Here is a 19,344-nt window from a genome sequence, read left to right on the forward strand (position 1 = left end):
TGCACCTGAAAGCCTTTCACTTTAATATTATGTTATATTACCACGGCGTGGCATGGCGTGGCAATTAAAAGTTGAATCTAGGTTTTAACGCTACAGTACTTAACAAGCAAGCTGGGTGCCTGCGTTCTTCTAACCTTACACCGGACAGGTTTGTGAGGTCACATGTGCCTCTATCAGTTTCTTCAATTTCACTGACCTAGGTTTCCAATGTATGATGCCGTGTAGCATACCTATAGCTCTGATGATGGTGCCTGCCTATATAAATTTGATGTCACCTACTTGTGTGTGACTTGGATATCAATTACTACATGTACTTGATAGCTATGACAGATACATTGCAAGTGATGTAATATTTAAATACACAAGCATATTCATATCTGTGTCTCCGCAGCACCCCCCCCCCCCCCCATCATACCCTTATACCTCTGTGTCCTGTCAGGTGCATGCATATTAACAGAGCTAAGATCATTTACCTGTGGTAATATTTGATATTCTTGAGGCAATGTAACGTCAGTTTCCATCAATTCTGGTCCCTTCCTCGTGAAGGGTGCGGCCATCTTGTGGGGCCGGAGCAGGTTGCTAGCTAGGGTAGAGGTTTTGTCAGTGGACTGGGTAGAAGCGCTAAAGGCTGCATCAGAAGTCATAACTTTACCAAAACTGCATGCTTGGGTTGGTGGCTTAAGCAGAGGAAGTTTTGGGACTGTAGTGGAGAGGAGTCGATTCCTCGTATCAGCAGCCTGAAGTGTCTTACTGGTTGATACCAAGGGTGAGGTGAACACACCTTTAGATGCAATAGTGCCCAAGACTGGCTTTGACACACTTTGCCGCAGCTCTGTAGACGCCTTTGCAAGGTCTGATGACAAGGCGCTGGTGCTGGCTAGCTTGAGGCTCGACAACTGCACTTTGAGGTCGGTCTTGGGACCAGCCCAAGCCTTGCACTGCTGAGAAAGCACGTCCTGCAGGAGGAAAGGGTTTTCCAGCGACATGGCTTGCAGCCTTGAGGTGCCCGGCTTCTCCTGAAGAGGAGGTCCAATATCCTTGGTTTTCATGGTTGCTTCTTAGTTTTCCGTCCCACCTGGAGAGAAATGAGGAAAGAGTTAATTCTGGGGAAAAAGTTTGCACTGAAGTGTTAGCTGTCGAAATAAACTGCATGTGAGGTCATATTGTGCTAGGAATCAATTGTGACAATGTGTATAAATAGCTTGTAAAAAAGGCATTTAAAATAGTCTAGGTTTATATTTTGTCGTTCAAGCTTTAAAGCGTTGGGCTGCTAGTCCATGCTCTCATGTGGTGTATAAATGTGCACACAAAAACCTCACACATAGTAGTAAGGACAAGGAAAATCTACCCTTTTAAAGTCTAAAGAAAATGTATGTATTTTGAATAATTTTTTCTTTGAACCGTTGTCTCCACAGCCTCTTTTTTTTTTTTCCTCTGGTTTTTGTCTTTTTTTTTTTTAATTGTTTTTTCTGTTTTCATTCAGAATTGTTGTAACTTTCCTGAATAATAAAAAAAAAAAAAGAAAAACCTCTCACACTCTCTCTCTCTCGTTGTTTCTTATTGTCATAGCAGCAAGGCTGCCCAGTGGTTTGATTGGGCAAGACAAAAGGACTGACTATGTGTCATACTTAAAAATCATTAAACGGTGCATAAAAAAGACCAAATAGCACCAGAAGGCACTGCATCCTGTGGCTTGTTCTGTATAATAAATATCATCCATTAATTAGCCCATTTAAGAAAGATCATGTTATTCCTTTCTTTCAATTCCACTGCTGCTTATCAAGCACCACACAGAAAGAAGAAGCCAAACGAGTTGTAAAACACATCAAGACAGTACAGCACTTGGCCTGAAGTTCACATAGCAATCAAGCTTGGCCTCAGAGATTTTCAAGCCATTACAAAGGTCTGGAGGAGGCAACGACTGCCATCACCGCATAGATGAAGTAAGCCTGTAATCACAACGCGCTCACTTTGAGGTTCTTCTGGATTATTAACTGTGCCTCCTCCCATGAATGAGAAATGAAGTCAGTGAGAGCACTGCTGATATGCTGATGGTTCACAGCTACAGCTTGCATACTAAAGCCAGATATGGAGTCGAACAAACACTGGAGAGAGTGGTAGTGATTGGCGAGGGAAAGAAGGAAGACAGTATGGTAGCATGTGCACCAATGGAGACGCGTGAAGCAAAGGCAGAGGGATGGAGAGGCCTGGACCAGAGAAGAATACCTGAGCAGAGGGAGGTAAATCATCAGAGGGGTTACCGAGAGGGAAGGATCAAAGCAGAGGGAAGGAGACTATCGGAAGAGAGGAATAGAGAGGAGGGGAGGAAGTAAGTGCTGGAGAGGTATGCACTAGAGGAGAAGGAGCAGAATGAATGAGATCACTGGTGCAAAGGTGTGAACTGGAGGAGAGGAGCAGAGCAGTGGAGAGGAGAGACATGGACAGGAGAAGAAAGGAGTAGAGCAGCATGGACCAGAGGTAGAGAAGAGAAGAGTAGGTGATGTGAGGAACAGGACAGGCGCTGGATCGACAGGACAAACCGAGTGGAGGAGGAAAGCAGAGCGAGAAAGAAACACAAGATCCAAGGGTGAGACACATTCCAACACACACGGACCTCGGCCACCCCTGGAGTAAGGTGCAGAGTTCTCTGCTGCCAAAGTCCAGGACCAAGACTGTGGCCAATGGTAAATATTTGGGTATTGGTGACAGAGTTCCACTAGGACAAATCCTCACCAACAGAACCAGTGGATTAATGTAGTTGCTTTTGTGAGGGACTCAACAGTTCCATGTGGGGTCTGAGCTCAGAGTAAGGAAAAACTCTGCCTCCCAAGGACACAGAGGAATGGCTGGACCTTGTAGGAAGAGTCCGAATCCCTAACACTAGTTAGGATAGAGGTGAGAGGCCAGGCATTAAACTCTTATCCAGGGAACCCGATATGTGGCTTTTTTGAGAGTTGAAAACACCCGAGTGCATAGCCTGACAGAGACACTATGACTGTAGGAATGTTGTTCATTAATTCCTATCCAAAGCCTGTGACTTAAGTGAAATAAAAATCTTGACTGTACCCATCAATTAAGTTTGTACCGATCACCTTACACCACCACAGATGCATAATGACCTGAGCAATTTCTTCCAATGTTCAATGCTCACAAGGATTTTACCAACACTGAACAGCAATAGCTTATCCCTTCTTCACATGCACAAGACTACTGATTCTGACACCATGTTAAAAAACACAATTACCCTTCCCAGAGATCATTTTAAAGAGTACAACTACATAAAACATAATGGGAAAAAAACTCTCAAACCACAAGGTAAAAAACTGTTGGAGGAGGCTGGCTTAGTATATGGTGCTCACTTATGTAAGTGTATCCCCTTGTACTAACCCAGGCAACCCTTATGGTGATTTTAGTGGTCTTAGACAACCTTTGAAAGCTCTCTAAGTGGTAGCTGTGGACAGCAGCCTTCAGGCTTAGTCCAGGAGTGTAAAGCAGCTTGTTATACCAGTACTTAATCTTATGATATAGGTTAAATGACAAAGAACCACACATTGTAGTTATAATAAATATGTATTTATTATGAACACTCACTAACACATTGCGATATTTCCTACCCAGAGATATAACCACAATGCACACAATACTTTTGATTATAGAATACGTAAGTAGCACAAATACAAAGAGGTCTCCAGTGGGGGGGAACACAACCTAAGTCGAGACTGGACCCAGAAGACGCGGAAGAGTCGGGGATCTAAGGAACCACCCAAGGTAAGTACCCAGGAACCTCATGGAAGCCGTGTGGAGAGTGGGAGCACCACTGCGGAAACAATACAACTCAATGGGTAAGTCGCGTTGCAGTTTTAAAGGACCTTTCCCAGCGGACCCTGAGAAAACCTAGTGGAAGATGGAAGGTTGGAGAGTCACCCCACCCTTGTTTACACCGGGAATCAGGATACCTACACCAGAGTAACCGCGTGCATAGGTGCGAAGTGACATTGGAAACCGCCGTAGACCACAATGGAGGACTCCAGAAAAGATGCAGCTGGCGAAGTAGGTGAAAGAGTCCGGTGGAACCCAAAAGGTGGACTCAAGATGAAAGGTGCCTGCAAGCAGAGGGGACAGGGTCTATGTCACTCGGGAGTGACCAGGAGGCACAGAAGACGAATGCCCATCGATGTCGGAACTGCAGGTGACTTGACGGTACCCTTGAAGTTGCAGCTGTGGGGAGACACTGTAGAAGACCAGGAGCTATTCATGTGCTGTCCCACGTCAAATGTCTATCAAGAGCCAGGAGGTCAGTGTCCGGCAGGGGCACCAACAAGCCTTGGCAACAGCAATCAACGTAGTTCAATAAAAAGGTGTAGTGTCGGGACCAGCAAGGCCCAAGTGACTCACCACGAGCAGGTGAGTGAGAGAAGGCCCCTAGCAAGCAGGGGAGCCCACTGGAGGCAAAGAAGGCCCTAAAGAAGACCCACAGGCCTAAGTCACAGGAGTCACAAGAGGACCTCGAACAGCTCACTAAAGGATGCAGGCCCACGGTGCAGAGGATGCGTTACAGGCGAAGATCTTGGCTGCGGGAAATGCTTGAGGCTGGAGCTTCTTGGAGCCCGAAGATCTAGGATTGAAAGTCAGCAATTCATGGCAAAGGAAAATCGACGCGGTGCACAGGGGTATAGTTCCAGCGGTTCAGGCGAGGGATACTGGCTTCAAACTTGCTGTAAATACAGTGCAGGCCTTGAAGGAGTTGCAGAACCACCACCTGTGTTGCTGAACCTTTCGGAGTTCGTAGGAGCTCATGAACATCAGACCGGTCAGCTTCGTTGCGGTGCCTGCAGATGCAGGGAAGTGACTCCTTTACTTCAAGGGAGATTCCTTTGGGTGTCTTTTTTTTTTTTTTTTTTTTTTTTTTTTTTTTTTTTATTGTTTTTTAAAACAGAACATAACCAGGTCACACAAGACAGGTCCCTTCATGAAAGGCATCTGGGGTGACGCAGCACCGGCAGCTTACAGAGACCACACCAAACCTAGACTGTTAATCTTAAGCCAGGCGACATCCTATACCACGTCCGCATTCTCCAGTCCAGATAGACGAGCCCGCGGCGGCTCCACTACATATCCACGGTAGGCGTTCCAGAGCGACCACACCTCCACCCACTTCGTGGGGCACCCTCGTGCTGTGTACACAGTCTTCTCCTGTAGCATACACCAGTCCATGTCGTTCTGCCAGTCCACCAGTTTCGGCAGAGTCGGAGCCCCCCACAGACGGGCTATATTCCTTTTTGCGACCATTTGTCCCAGCGTGACCCATAGTCTCCCCCGCTGGGTCAAGTCCGAGGGTTCCCAGATATTAAGCAAACATCTCTTAGCCTCCGTGCGGATCTGAGTCTCCCATACTTCCCCCATGCAGGACACCACCCGCCTCCAGTACCGCTGCACCCCTGGGCACTCCCACAATATATGGAAGAAGGAGCCTCTCTCTCCGCACCCCCGACGGCACAGTCCCTCCCCTCCCCTGCCCATCGCCTGTAGCCTGGTGCAAGAGATATAGACTCTATGCAGAATTTTCAGCTGCACCAGACGGAGTCTGGCTGATATCGCTACTTCCCTAGGAGACGCCAGCGCGGCGGTCCACTCCTCGTCGTCAATCTCGAGTCCGTCTGCCACCCACTTCTCTTTCAGGGAGTCGAGAGGGTCTGGGGGGTTGTTAATCAATTTTTTATATGTGAGGGAGATGGCATGCTCCGGCATATGACCATCCAGCAACCTGTCCTCCAGCGGGGAGGCCTGCGGGAGTCGAGTCCCCGGAGGGATGTTGGCTCGGAGGGAGTGACTGACCTGTAGGTATCTAAAATATTCAGTTCGCGCCATGTCATAAGTGTCCTGGAGGTAGGCAAAGGGTCTGACCCCCTCCGGCCCCCAAAGGTCCCCCACCCGGGAGATCCCGATCAGATCCCAGTTACGGAACCCCTTCGTGTGCCGCAGGCTTCCCAGTCTCTCCGACGCCCACAGGGGGGTGGCTAGTGTAAGCGTGTCAGACCAGCCCAGCGCCCGGTGCGCGGCGTGCCATATTTGCACCGAGTGCTTCGTTGGCCCCGTGAGGCGTAGCCTGCCTGGTCTGGAGTACAACGCCACTTCATAGTTTCCCCCCGGGAGCAACCATCTGTCCATCCCGTACCCCGGGTCGGCACCATCGCAGTATGTCCCCTGATTGATTGCCGATAGGTGGGCGGCCCAATAGTACTTACGGATATCCGGGAGGGCGATCCCCCCATCATACCACCCCAGCGTGAGTTTCCGTAACGCTATTCTGGGTGTTCCCGACCACAGGAGGGTTCGCTGCGCCGCCTCCACCGCCGTAAAATATGAGGCAGGCACAAGGTCCGGGTGGTTCTGGAGAGCATACAGAAACCTAGGAAGGGCCATCATTTTGAAAAGGGCCGCACGGCCCAGCAGCGACAGTGGCAGTCGCTGCCACGAGGCTGAGTCACGCTGGAACCGCTGCAGCGGCGGCATGAGATTCCTTTCAAACCGGAGAGTCTTATCCAGTGTGACAAACACTCCGAGGTATCTAAAGCCCTCTTCCGCCACAGCCAGTGGACAGTTGGCAGGTAGCCTGGGGGGGCTACCATGCAGCACATAAAGGACGGATTTTGCCCAGTTGATGCAAAACCCGGAGTTCTTCCCAAAATTGACAAAAATGTCCATTGCAGCCACTATAGATCTCCGCGGGTGGGAGAGGTAAAGAAGAACATCATCAGCGTAGAGTGATATTCTGTCTTCCCAACCGTCCGCCCACCGTAGCCCCTTAAGGTGGCCGTCCTGTCGGATCCACGACGCCAGCGGTTCAAGAGAAAGCGCGAAGAGGAGAGGGGAAAGCGGACACCCCTGTCTGGTGCCCCGTTCCAGACCAAACACCCCAGACACCTTGCCGTTAACCACTACCTGCGCCAATGGCTCCGTGTATAGAAGGCGGACCCAAGCCATGAGGCGCGGCCCAAAGCCCATCTTTCGGAGTACTGCCATCATATATGGCCATTCGAGTGTGTCGAATGCCATTGTGGCATCCAACGACAACACCACCGCGTCTTCCCGAATCGTATGGCACCTTCCCAGTACCCCGTGCAGCCGGCGGAGGTTTAGCGCAGTGTTCCGGTGGGGCATGAAGCCGGACTGGTCCGGATGTACCAGCGTGGGGAGGACGGAGTGGAGCCTATTCGCGAGAGTCTTGGCAAGTATTTTCGGCTCTGCGTTCAGCAGAGAGATCGGCCTGTACGAGGAGCAGGCGTCCCTGGGCTTCCCCTCTTTAGGTATGGCCACTATGGTGGCCAATCGCTGATCACGCGGCATCATCCCTGCCGCTACGCTCTCCTCAAACATTCGGAGGAGATGAACGCCTAGAACGTCCGGCTTCAACTTGTAGAGCTCGATAGGCAGACCATTGGGGCCTAGCGCTTTCCCGGGGCGAAGGTCCAGGATCGAGCGCTCCAGTTCGGCCGCGGCAAGAGGGGCCTCCAGAGCCTCACGGTCGGCCTCCGACAGACAAGGCATGCGAATATCCGCCAGCAAGTCGTCTGAGTCTTCCCCTGGACGGTCCGACCCCCTACTGTATACCCGCCGGAAGTGCTCTGCGAATTCCGCGACAATCTCCGTAGGCTCCGTCACCGTATCCCCCGACAACGTCCTGACCTCCGGCACCACCGTCGCGGCCCGTTGCTTCTTCTCCAGCCACGCGATGAGTTTACCAGCCTTATCTCCCTGGTCGTATATCCTGCCCACCTTGTGCTGAATGGCAGTCTGGGCCGCGAGCGTTACCAACTCTCTGTACTCTGCAGTCTTAAGTCGCAGCCGATGGTGCACACCCGGCTCCGTCTCCTCGCATGCGGCCTCCTCCAGTGCACGGAGGTCTGCCTCAACAGAGGCGACCTGCGCCTCTCGTTCCTTACGACAGCCGGCGATGGCCGCAAGGGCCTCTCCCCTCAGCACCGCCTTGAAAGCCTCCCACAGGGTAACCGCGGAGCTCGTCGACCCAATGTTGAGCTCGAAATATTGCTCGATGGAACTAGTTAGCTTTTTCCGCATGTCCTCATTCCTGAACCGCCAAGCGGGTATGGGGAAAATGCAGCCCTCCCTACCCCCCCCCAGCTCAACTTGTAAGTATACTGGAGAGTGGTCAGAGATGCCACGCGCCAGTAGAGAGGCCTCTCGGATGGACATGTCCGGTTGCAGAGACGCCAGGACGTAGTCCAGTCGGGAGAAAGAGCGATGCGGACCCGAGTGGAAGGTGAAGTGTCTACTCGCAGGGTGCAGAAGTCGCCAGGTGTCCGTAAGCCCGAAGGCTTCTAGGAAGTCCGCCAGCCACCTCTGCCCCGAGGGCGTGTCCCTGGGCGGATGTCTGTCCAGGGTACCGGAGGCCACCGCGTTAAAATCCCCCCCGACAAGCAACTGTCCGTCGGGGAGGGAGAGCAGAAGCCTACCCAGGTCTGCGTATGCCAGCGTCTGTAGGCCAGGGGGAATGTACGTAGAGACGAAGTTCACGCGGCAACCCGCCCACCTCCCCGACAGGCCCGCGAATCGCCCAAGGGGGTCTATCTCCGTGCGGTCAATTTGCAAGGGCAGAGATCGGCGAAGCAGGATCCCCACTCCCCTAGAGCCAGAGGTGAAGCCGGAGTGCACCGCTAGGGTATATCCCATTCTATTGAGGGCCTGGCATGTGTTTCCCATCAGGTGCGTTTCCTGTAGGAGCACTACATCTGGGAGGTGGCGTTTAACGAATTGCATGACAATAGTACGTTTAAGCCCAGTCCCCAGCCCGTTGACATTCCAACTGAGGAGCTTAAGGCTGTCCCTCCCACCCCTAGCCATAGTCCCCTGTGTAACTCTCTGTCTGCCTCCGTGCTCCGGCGCTGTCCGCCGTTCCCCAGCGACCATCAGTGTGTGACCATAACAACCATGTAACATACCTCCCTCCCACCCAACCCCCCCAACAACCCTCAGCAGTGTATATCACCAGTAGGGCCAACATACGTGGACCAACATCCGGAAGTAGCCATAACTCTCCTACAACCACTAGAACATTTCCCCAAACAAGGCCCCCCACCCCCCTCCCTGCCCCCTGCTCCGCAGGTTTTAAACTACCCACTGCCCCAATTAGCAGAGCGCCTGTCGCCCAACCCGGAGAGAGTAGCCACCCTCCCCGGAGTAACTGTGATTAGGGAGAACTGAGTCCGGCTCCAACTCCAGCCGCCGCCGACACTATGCTACCCACATTAGTACACCCACAAGTGTGTGAGGCTATCAGGGGACAAAAAAAAAAAAAAAAAAAAAAAAAAAAAAAAAAAAAAAAAAAAGGAAGGGGGGGGGGGGGGGCGGGAAAGCATCCCCATCCTCCACACCACCCCGCCATCCCTCCACGTCCCCATGTCCCCAGTTCAGGTCAAATACTTTACTGTTCGTTGCGGCCTGACGCCGTGGGCTGGTGTTAGCGCTTCGCCGTGTCCGGGGGAGAGTCCCATCGGGGGCTGTTCGATCTGGACCGCCACGACCCCTGGCTCTGTTCCGCTCTCCCCACTCCTTCCTCCACCGAACCAGGGGATGCAGCCATCACCCGCAGCGGCCGATCACGCTCGCGCCCTCCGCGGCCCTCCGTCTGTGTCGTGTCAAGCCACTCCTGGACCGCCTCCGGCGAGGTGAAGAAAAACGACTTGCCCTCCGCGATGATTTTCAGTTTAGCAGGGAAGAACATCATATATTTAATCCCTCGCTTCCTGAGCGCCGCCTTGACGCCCAGGAACGAGCGGCGCTCCTGCTGCACCCGGAGCGTGAAGTCTGGAAAGAATCTGATGGTGGCCCCTTCGCGCTGGAGATCCCCCTGTCGCCTGGCCTCTTGCAAGATGGCGTCCCGGTCCCGGTAGTTCAGGATCTTAGCAATAATTGTCCTAGGCGGGGCCCCCGGCCTGGGCTTGGGGATCGGGGCCCGGTGAGCACGCTCAACCGTGAAAAGCTTCGAGAGCCGCCCGGGCTTCAAGTGGTGGAGAATGAGGTCCTCGAGGAAGAGCTCCACACTGCCCCCCTCCATTCCCTCCGGCACACCCACGACGCGGATGTTGCTTCGTCGCGCCCTCCCCTCCTGATCCTCGAGTCGCAGGGCCAGTTGGCGGTGTTGGGAGACAAGCTCATTGATGCGGCCCTCAAGGCGCTTCTCTGAGGCCTGTAGGGCCTTAATGTCCATCTCGTTGGCTTTGGACCTCTCCGTGGTCTTTCCGAGGTCCGTGCGCAGAAGGTTAACCTCAATCGAGATCTTGTCCATTTTGGTCTCAAGGTTCGTTCCCAATGTCTGTATGGCGGCCATAATGGAGGTCAGGGAGGGTTCTGCCTTCTCCGGAGTAGCGTCCGCCATCACCACAGGGAGCGCTGGGCCGGTGGGCACCGCGTACTTGTCCAGCTTGTTGGTCTGCGGGGGTTTCCCCCCCTTTGGACGCATGTCAACCGTGGTCCGCCGCTCCACCTAGGGCAAGTCCCAATCCGGCCGCTGGCCAGGGCCCCCCGGCTCCGCGTTGTGTCCCTCGTCGCCTGGGAGCGCACTCCGTCGCCGCTCCTCCCGCGCGGTGTAGTCAGCAGCTGTCTCTTCGCTCCAGCCGTGCACCACTCGCGCCCCTCGTGCGCACCATACACAGGCGTCCCCCAAGTGCCGGGCTCTATATTGCAGGATTGCTGGTCCAGGTGCGCCGCATCCTCAAGGCAGGCCTCATATCAACTGCCTTGCCACGCCCGGTCACTGCCTCCCAGGCCGCCTTACGTCGAGTGGCGCAGCGGTCCACCCCGCCCAAGCGCCAGGGCCTGCTCACTCTCGCCGCTGCTCCCAGCCCGGAGCTGTGTCTGCGCGTCTGCGGGGCACCACCGCCTCCGCCGTACCAGGGCAGGCCTCACCCTCGCGGTGTCCCAGCTACCCCGCTGTCGCCGTTATCCTCCTCTCTCTCCGCCGTAGTCCGCGTGGTCTACCAGACGTTGTGTGTTTGGCAGTCTCTTGTGGCCCACCAGGTATCTCAGGGTCGGGGGGGGGGGCGCAGATCCACAGGGTGACCGCCTGTTCAATGCTGCACTTTGTTTTCTGCCCGATTCAGCATCCGGCTCCAGTCATTGCCTTCTACAATACAGCCTGCGCGGGCTTTATGCATGGTGAGCCTGGCCCCAGCGGAAATATGGCAATGCCCCCAGACCTGCCAGTTGCTCCCCGTACTCTCCGCCGGTCCTCTCCACCGCACCGACCCAGGCAACTCTCACCGGAAGCTCCACCGATGTGAAGCTATGTGCAGAACCTGCCTCACGACCGCTTTCTGCTCCGCTCCAACCTCCGTGCGTGAGTCTTGGACCGTCGCGCTGCCACCGGGTCCCGAAGTGCAAGACGCCGCAGACCTCCAATCTTCAGTCTCCAAGTCCCAGAGACCTCAGCATCCGTCCCGCCGACCTGGACTTTCGACGCCCGCTTCAGCGGGAGTCAGGGGTTGAAGATCGCGAAAGCCGGCTCCAACTTCCCACCGCTCGCGGCACGCACCCTCACGTTGCTCCGCCCTCTGCTCAGCCCAAGGTCGGGGATTTCAGGCCCAGCAAGGCGTCCGCCGCCAACAACGATATCTCCGGATCCGCGGGGGTGATTGCGTTCGGGAGCAGTTCTCCGTGACGCTGGTGAATTCCGGTGTGTAGGTTGTCGCCTGGGAGAAGTGTATGTTCAGTGGGCCGTCGGATAACTGAAGGATATTATGTCGGCGATACGGAGCTCAAGGCTCAAGCGGCCATCTTGGTCGCGAGCAAGCTCCGCCTCCCTCCTTTGGGTGTCTTGGATGTCCACAGGCCTGGAGAAGAACCTGTACAGAGCACAGGCACAGATGACGCAGAAGACTGGGCGGACGACAAGACCAGGAGCAGCAGGAGTCTCACCAGTTGCAGTCTCGGTTCCCAAAGCAAATTCCAACGTAGTCCAAAGTGCCCAGAGGGTTGAAGATTAAGTGGTTTAGGATTTGAATCATGTCCCACAGCGAATCTAAGGAACCACCCACAGGTAATCCCTTAAGTACCCTGAGGAAAGGGTTGGGACGATTCAGGGTTCCCTCCAGAGGGGGGGGGGGGGGGGGGGGGCTGGACAGTGGGGAGGATACTCCCATGTCCTTTATCCAGTTTTGCCCCAGAGCGAGAGCCAACGGCTCACTAAACTGGTTCCAACCGGAGTATGCAAGGAGGGCAAGTCTAGAAAGCAGTCTAGTGGCACTGGCAAGCGCCCCCACCCTGTCCCAATACACTAAGTCCTGTCTGGGAGGTGGTCTCACCTCCCTGTGATAGGAAACCTATGGTCCTGCCTTCCCTGCTCGAGCTTGGCTCAGTAGAGGGAGGGCAGAATTGTGTCTCTGGTCGGCAGCAGCCATAGTTTGCTGTCCGGGTCTAGAAGACTGGTAACGTGAGAACTGAGGGCCTCACGGTGGAGCTTTACAGTGCATGGAATCATACTTCCAACACAGTGAATGGTGTTGGGGTATGATTCCAACATGTTGATACCAAACACTACAGGGATGGTTACAGCCAGTTTAGAGATAGCCATCAACGAATGACGCACAGCTACTCTATATATCGTAATGGCTGATTTACTCACAACCCAGGAGAATGGACTCCGAGGGTCGCAGGGGCGTCCTGCTCATGCAGGGGCACCCTCACACTAATAACTGAGCACCCTGCCTTCAGGATTGAAAGGCCTGCCTTAGGGGTGACTTATAGGTTTTTCAGAGTAGTGACCTCAGATATAAGGAAACATATCTGTCGTATGTGGTGCTAGCACCAGCTTACACAGGGTGCAATGACAGGCCTGTAGTCACAATTCAAGCGTTCTCCCATGGGTGGCATAATACATGCTGCAGCCCATGGGGACCCCGGGTGTACCTATGCCCTGGGTACCTTAATACCATATACAAGGGGCTTATACGGGTAAATCAGTAACCAAACTGGGGTGTACCTAAGAACTCTCCATGTCCAATGTAGGGAGGAAGCACAGCGACTGGGATCCTTATTATTAGAAGGATTCCAGTCAGACTAGTTAGTAAAACATAAGAACATCAACACAATGTGGGTGACCATGAAAGCAGATCCTACTTTCCTACAACTGTAAATTCAGGTGGAATCTGGATTGATGTATATTTCTACCAACCATGGACACTTCATTGATTATTGGCCATTAATGTGACCATTTGTGGACTTTAGTCATCACTTCTGCGTCGCACTTCTTTCTCTGGACTAAGCACTATACTGTTCTTTCACTCAAAATCCAAATATGAAATTTTCTAGCTTGCAGTTTTGAGAATACGAGTGTGGTACTCTTACAATTAGCTCTAGGAGGGACCAATGTTGTTTTTAAGTTGTATATCCCGGTTCCATTAGGATTCTTGAGTTACAGTGCCTTTGATATACATTTTATGCTCAAGGATGTTTCATCCAAAGTGCGGTCTCCTGTGGCAGATCAGATTTGATCAACTTAATCAATCAATCAATCAATCATTGGCACTTGTAAAGCGCGCTACATACCCGTAGGGTCTCAAGGCGCTGGGGGGGGGGGGGTGCCGCTACTGCTCGAACAGCCAGGTCTTCAGCTTCTTCCTGAAGGAGAGGTGGTCTTGGGTCAGGCGCAGGTCGGACGGGAGGGAGTTCCAGGTCTTGGCGGCCAGGTAGGAGAAGGACCTTCCTCCTGTAGTCGCTCTTCGGATGCGGGGGACGGCGGCGAGGGCGTGGTTGGCTGATCGGAGGTGGCGTTTGGGAGCGTAGAAGTTGATTCGGCTGTTGAGGTAGCTCGGGCCTTGGTCGTGTAGGGCTTTGTGTGCGTGGGTGAGGAGGCGGAAGGTGATTCTTTTGTTGACGGGGAGCCAGTGAAGGTCTCTCAGATGTTCGGAGATGTGGCTGGTTCGTGGGATGTCGAGGATGAGTCTGGCTGAGGCGTTCTGGATCCGCTGGAGTCTCTTCTGGAGCTTGGCGGTGGTACCGGCGTAGAGTGCGTTGCCGTAGTCCAGTCGGCTGGTGACGAGGGCCTGGGTGACGGTCTTCCTGGTCTCGGTGGGGATCCACCAGAAGATCTTCCTTAGCATGCGTAGGATGTTGAAGCACGCCGAGGAGACGTTGTTGACCTGCCTGGTCATGGAGAGGGAGGAGTCCAGGATGACGCCCAGGTTTCGTGCATGGTCTGTCGGTTTGGGTGCGGTGCCCAGGGCGGGAGGCCACCAGGAGTCGTCCCAGGCGGAGGGTGAGGAGCCCAGGATGAGGACCTCCGTCTTGTCCGAGTTCAGTTTCAGGCGGCTGGTCGTCATCCACTCGGCTACCTCTTTCATTCCTTCGTGCAGGTTGGCTCTGGCGGCGGCGGGGTCGTTGGTCAGGGAGAGGATCAGCTGGGTGTCGTCGGCGTAGGAGATTATGCTGAGGTTGTGTTTGCGTACGATGGCCGCGAGGGGGCTCATGTAGACGTTGAAGAGGGTGGGGCTCAGAGATGATCCTTGGGGGACGCCGCAGATGACTTCGGAGGCCTCTGACTTGTACGGTGGTAGGCGGACTCTCTGTGTTCTTCCGTCGAGGAAGGAGACGATCCATTCCAGCGCCTTGTCCTGGATGCCGATGTTGCTGAGGCGCCGTACTAGGGTGCGGTGGCAGACCGTGTCGAATGCCGCGGAGAGGTCTAGGAGGATGAGGGCCGCTGTTTCTCCCTTGTCCATCAGGGCTCGGATGTCATCGGTGGCGGCGATGAGGGCGGTTTCTGTGCTGTGGTTGGCTCGGAAGCCGGACTGTGAAGGGTCGAGGGATCCGTTCGTCTCGAGGAAGGCGGCCATCTGCTTGTTGACGGTCTTCTCGATGACTTTGGCTGGAAACGGGAGGAGCGAGATGGGGCGGTAATTCTTGAGTTCGGTGGGGTCCGCTGTGGGTTTTTTGAGAAGAGCGCGGAGTTCGGCGTGCTTCCAGCTCTCGGGGAAGGTGGCGGTGTCGAAGGATGTGTTGATGATGTCTCGCAGGTGGGGTGCGATGACAGCGTCGGCCTTGTTGAAGACGTGGTGAGGGCAGGGGTCGGTCGGTGATCCGGAGTGGATGGAGTTCATCGTGCGGATGGTGTCTTCGGTGCTGATCGGGGTCCAGGCGTGGAGGGTGGTGGTGGGGGGTGGTTGTTCGGTCGTGGTGTGCGTTGGTTGGTTGTTGAAGCTGTTGTGTATGTCCGCGATCTTGTTGTGGAAGTATGAGGCGAGGGAGTTGCAGAGGTCTTGCGATGGGGTGATGTCGTTGTTTCCTGCGCTGGGGTTGGAAAGCTCTTTCACGATGTTGAAGAGTTCCTTGCAGTTGTGTGCGTTGTTGTCCAACCGGTCCTTGAAAGCTGTTTTCTTGGCGGCGCGGATCAGCTGGTGGTGCTTCCGGGTGGCAAGTTTGAAGGAGGTCCTGTTGTCCGGTGTCGGTTCCCTTTTCCAGACTTTCTCGAGGGCTCGGCAGTTCTTCTTGGAGCTCTTGAGTTCGTCGGTGAACCACGGGGCCTTCTTGCTGCCGGGTCTGCTGGGCGGGGTCCTCAGTGGGGCGAGTTCGTCCGCGCAGTTGTTGATCCATATAAAAGGTGTAGTGCTATTTTAACTACCATGAGCCCCCTTTTTAAAAACTCACTGCAAATGAGTTGTGGTGGATCATACTTGAAGGTGAAATATCAAAGGCAGTCTAACACAACATTTGCACTAACCCCTAAAACACACCTAGGTGCTACATCAGCTTTTTCTGTGGTCGTGCACGGAATCAGTCTGTTGTGCATAGAAAAGAAGATGGCATTGCTGCGGCTTCTGCTGAATATGGAGGAACCTTACTCTATTGCTGCTGCTCATGCACTGTGTGAAAGAAGTATCTTGTTGTACTGCAGCTCACGCTATGAGGGAAAGAAGATTACCATGCTACATTACTGTAGGGAGTTGGCATTCCAAATGGCTACTTCTGGACTTGGGGAATGAGCTCCCACCACTACTGCCCCTTCTGTGCGTGTCTGAGTATATGTCTGTGTTGAGGAGGCTTGCCCCAATACTGATGCTGCTGTCTGGAGGAATGTTACCCTAATGGTGCTCATAGTATGGAAAAAGGCTTTCTTGACACTCCTACTAATGCAGAATAGGTGTGTGGTATTGCAGTTAGTGCTATATATGAAGCACAGTTTCCATATTGGTATGAAGACTGGATATGGTAGGAACTTCCCCGGCTGTTGTTCATTCTAGGTGTAGAGGAGTCCTGCCTGTTGCTGCTTAGAAGGTTTGTGAAGAAAACTATTCAACTGCTGCTCAAGCAACATGTAGATGAAGGCTCTTCTATTGGGAAGGCTCAAAATGAGTAATAGTCCTGAAGCCACCAGGCCCTTATGTACAGGCTGAGCGCTCGAAAGTGCCTCTGCAGCTAACCCTGCAGGGTTCTTGTGTTTCCCATTTGACCGTTGACAATAGTTGGATAAACTAAATTCTCAAAATCAGGTGGGAGTTTCAGTGGTTGTGTAAGCTGGGGCAAGGGTTCCCTGCATGGCTTTATGAAGAGGTGCTGCCATGATCAAGCACCTTTTCTGGAAACAGCTACACTCTTTTCTCTGAGCTTAAGATCTATGCAAGCCGACCAAGGGTTTTCACCTTTCCCCAAGAAAGACCTGAGCTGGATAGATTGAGAGGGTGGGGGTGCCCAAGTGCACCCCTCTTTACCACCTTGCCTAATGTCCCCTCAACGGAGGCTATGGGCAACTGATTATGGATGCAAAGTAATCTATATTCAAGGTTATCCTTTTTACCTGTACCTCATGAAGGAAAAGCCTACAGACCAATGTAAAGTCTCTATAGCCATGACCTTCACATACACAATATACTATCATCCTACCCAAAACCATTTGTCTCTGTGAGTGGGGGATAGCCTACCAGCCCTTTTGAAGTATTCACAGTTCCCCTACAAGAGTGGAATCGTCACTCCAGTACTTCCTGCTAAGGATCGATATTCTATTTGGAGATTGTCCCCCTGTCGGTGGTCAACATCAACGTGAGCCAGCCTAAGCCAGTCTTGGGTGGGGCAGACAAGCTGCATGATTTGAACAGGAGCAAGCAACTGGAAAGATGATACCACACAAGCAAAGACACCTCAGACAGGACCACCTTCAAGATCTCCCTCAACCTCTACCACCGGCTACTGAGAGGGACAAAGACTAAAGCTCTTGCCGATTGCATTGAGTCCAGTTCCAACCACAGGAAAGAGCTCTGCAACATAGTCAAAGTTTTTCCAATAACGTAGCCACAGAAAACAGCATCACACCTTCCCAAGAACTATGCGATAACTGACAAGATCATCACCATCTATAAGAACTACAAACCCCAATCCAAGCCCTCAGACTTTCTTCAGGCACTCACTGAAACCAATATAGACTACCGACTTACCTCATGGGAAGACTGCACAAACATCATGAACCTCGTGCACTCAGGAGGCCCCACGGACTCTTCCCAAACTGCATTTTCAACTTAGGAAGCTGCAGGATCAGCAGAGAGCTAATTAACTCATCACTTTCCATAGCCACTTTTCCCGAAGACCATCAACCTACCTTTGGCAAACTCAAAAGCTACCACCCCATCTCCATTCTCCCCTTCCTTGCCAAAGTCCTGGAAAAAGCCATCAACCAACACCTCACTAAATATCTGGAGCAGAACCTTCCCGTAGACACCTCCCAATCTGGATTCCACGCCAACCACAGCACCGAGACTGCCTTGGTCGCAGCCACCAATGACATCAGAGCTCCTTGACCAGGGAGAAACAGCGCCTCTGATCCTTCACAACCTCTCAGCAGCCTTTGAAACTGTATATCATCACACTCTGACCAGAAGACTTCATAACATCATTATCCAAGGAACCACCCTCAAGTGGATCGCCTTCGGAAGAATGCAAAAGGTCCGCCTACCACCATTCACCCCCAAAACCAAGGACACCATCTGCGGTCTCAAGCAGCTAAAATCACACATTTGCATACAACATAAGGAGAATAGTTAAAAAATTATTTGACCGGGCATCGCACGTCAAGCCATCTCTATGCAATGTCCAGCTTGTCAGAGATGCTGCGGGGAAAGGTGAACGATGGCTCATATTTGGTGATAATGCAGGCAATTTGGAGTGAGATTCTGGAGCAAATTAAACCAATAACAGTCATTGACTTACCCCTGAACCCCCTACTGTTGTTTCTGGGAGACACAGTTGACGAAATAGAACACTCACTGACCACTCATGCAGGAAAATTTCCCACTTATTGTTTTCTCGCTTCACACCTCACAATAGCCCACACCTGGACGCGACCCAACTCTCTCCTACCCCCCACACCTAAACACAGTAGCACTAATTACGGTGTACCATTGCCATGAAAACACGTTGGCTACAGTTAAAGAGAATATGAGTAAATGTGAGAAAACCATGTATCCCTTAAACACATACATTAAAAGTGCAGGTCCACTTAGAGGTGGACTAGATCATATATCAACAATCCTTCACAGGTCAGTGATTTGCCATCCTACTACTACATCACCCTCGGAGGGAGAGATAGATTTTGAAGAAGCGTTATTGGGAGTTTAAATGTTGCTTTACTGCAGTGCTTTAAATGGGAAAAAAATAGTGCAGGTACTCATTAAAATGGGGTGAGTGGGCGGGGCTGGGGGCGGGACTAAGAGCAAGACATACTTTTACTTATTGACTTACTTGCAGCAGGTACCAAAACACACGAGAAATGCGTTTCTATAAACAAAATAGGTTAACTCCTTGCAAAAGCCAAAGGCGGTGATGTTTCAGGAAAGATGAAAGCCATTTTAACCTCGTTTGCTTCTTTGGATTTCTTAATTGCGCTGCCTCAATCCTGTGTTTTCCACACAGCAGGATGTTGAATACCGGACGTTATGCAAATGAGCCCACCCTCAATAGTTCAGCGGGGGCTCAGCTCACCAGTCACTGCTACATAAGTGCCTTGGCTGTCAGACAGGTCAACAGCACAGCCAAGGCGCCTACCGTTTATGTGTACCGGTACTCTCCTTGGCAGCAGAGAAGTGCCGGTACTCAGAGTGGTAAAAATAAGAAGTGCAGGTACTCAGTACCTGTGAGTACCGGCGCATTTAAAGCACTGCTTTACTGCATGCCGAAATGTTTTCTAGGAAGCTTGCAAGAGTTGATGTCATGGACGATAAGCATCGATGTAATGCAATTTATCAATGTGTCGTACCCTTGGTATGATAATTTTCTTAAATTAATATACAATGTTCCATAACAATATTATTGCAATTCAAAATGAATGGAAGACAAGAGGATGTA

The 19,344-nt window shown here is 52.5% G+C and overlaps 1 protein-coding gene across 7 annotated transcripts in view; it reads right to left on the bottom strand.

Moving 5' to 3' along the window:
* The window catches only part of LOC146811566 (telomerase protein component 1-like), a 1,575,504-nt gene that overhangs the window by 1,508,546 nt on the left and 47,614 nt on the right, over window positions 1-19,344 (bottom strand). For all 7 annotated transcript variants that reach the window (XR_014966741.1, XM_085618541.1, XM_085618539.1 and 4 more), the window contains exon 2: window positions 474-1,075. Coding sequence is in view for 6 of the 7 variants with exons in the window: in XM_085618541.1 (XP_085474667.1) it covers window positions 474-1,049 (576 nt within the window). In the remaining variant the exon portion in view is untranslated. The remainder of the gene's footprint in view (window positions 1-473; window positions 1,076-19,344) is intronic.

The sequence above is a fragment of the Triturus cristatus genome, chromosome 7, assembly GCF_964204655.1.
Source record: "Triturus cristatus chromosome 7, aTriCri1.1, whole genome shotgun sequence".
Lineage (NCBI taxonomy): Eukaryota > Metazoa > Chordata > Amphibia > Caudata > Salamandridae > Triturus > Triturus cristatus.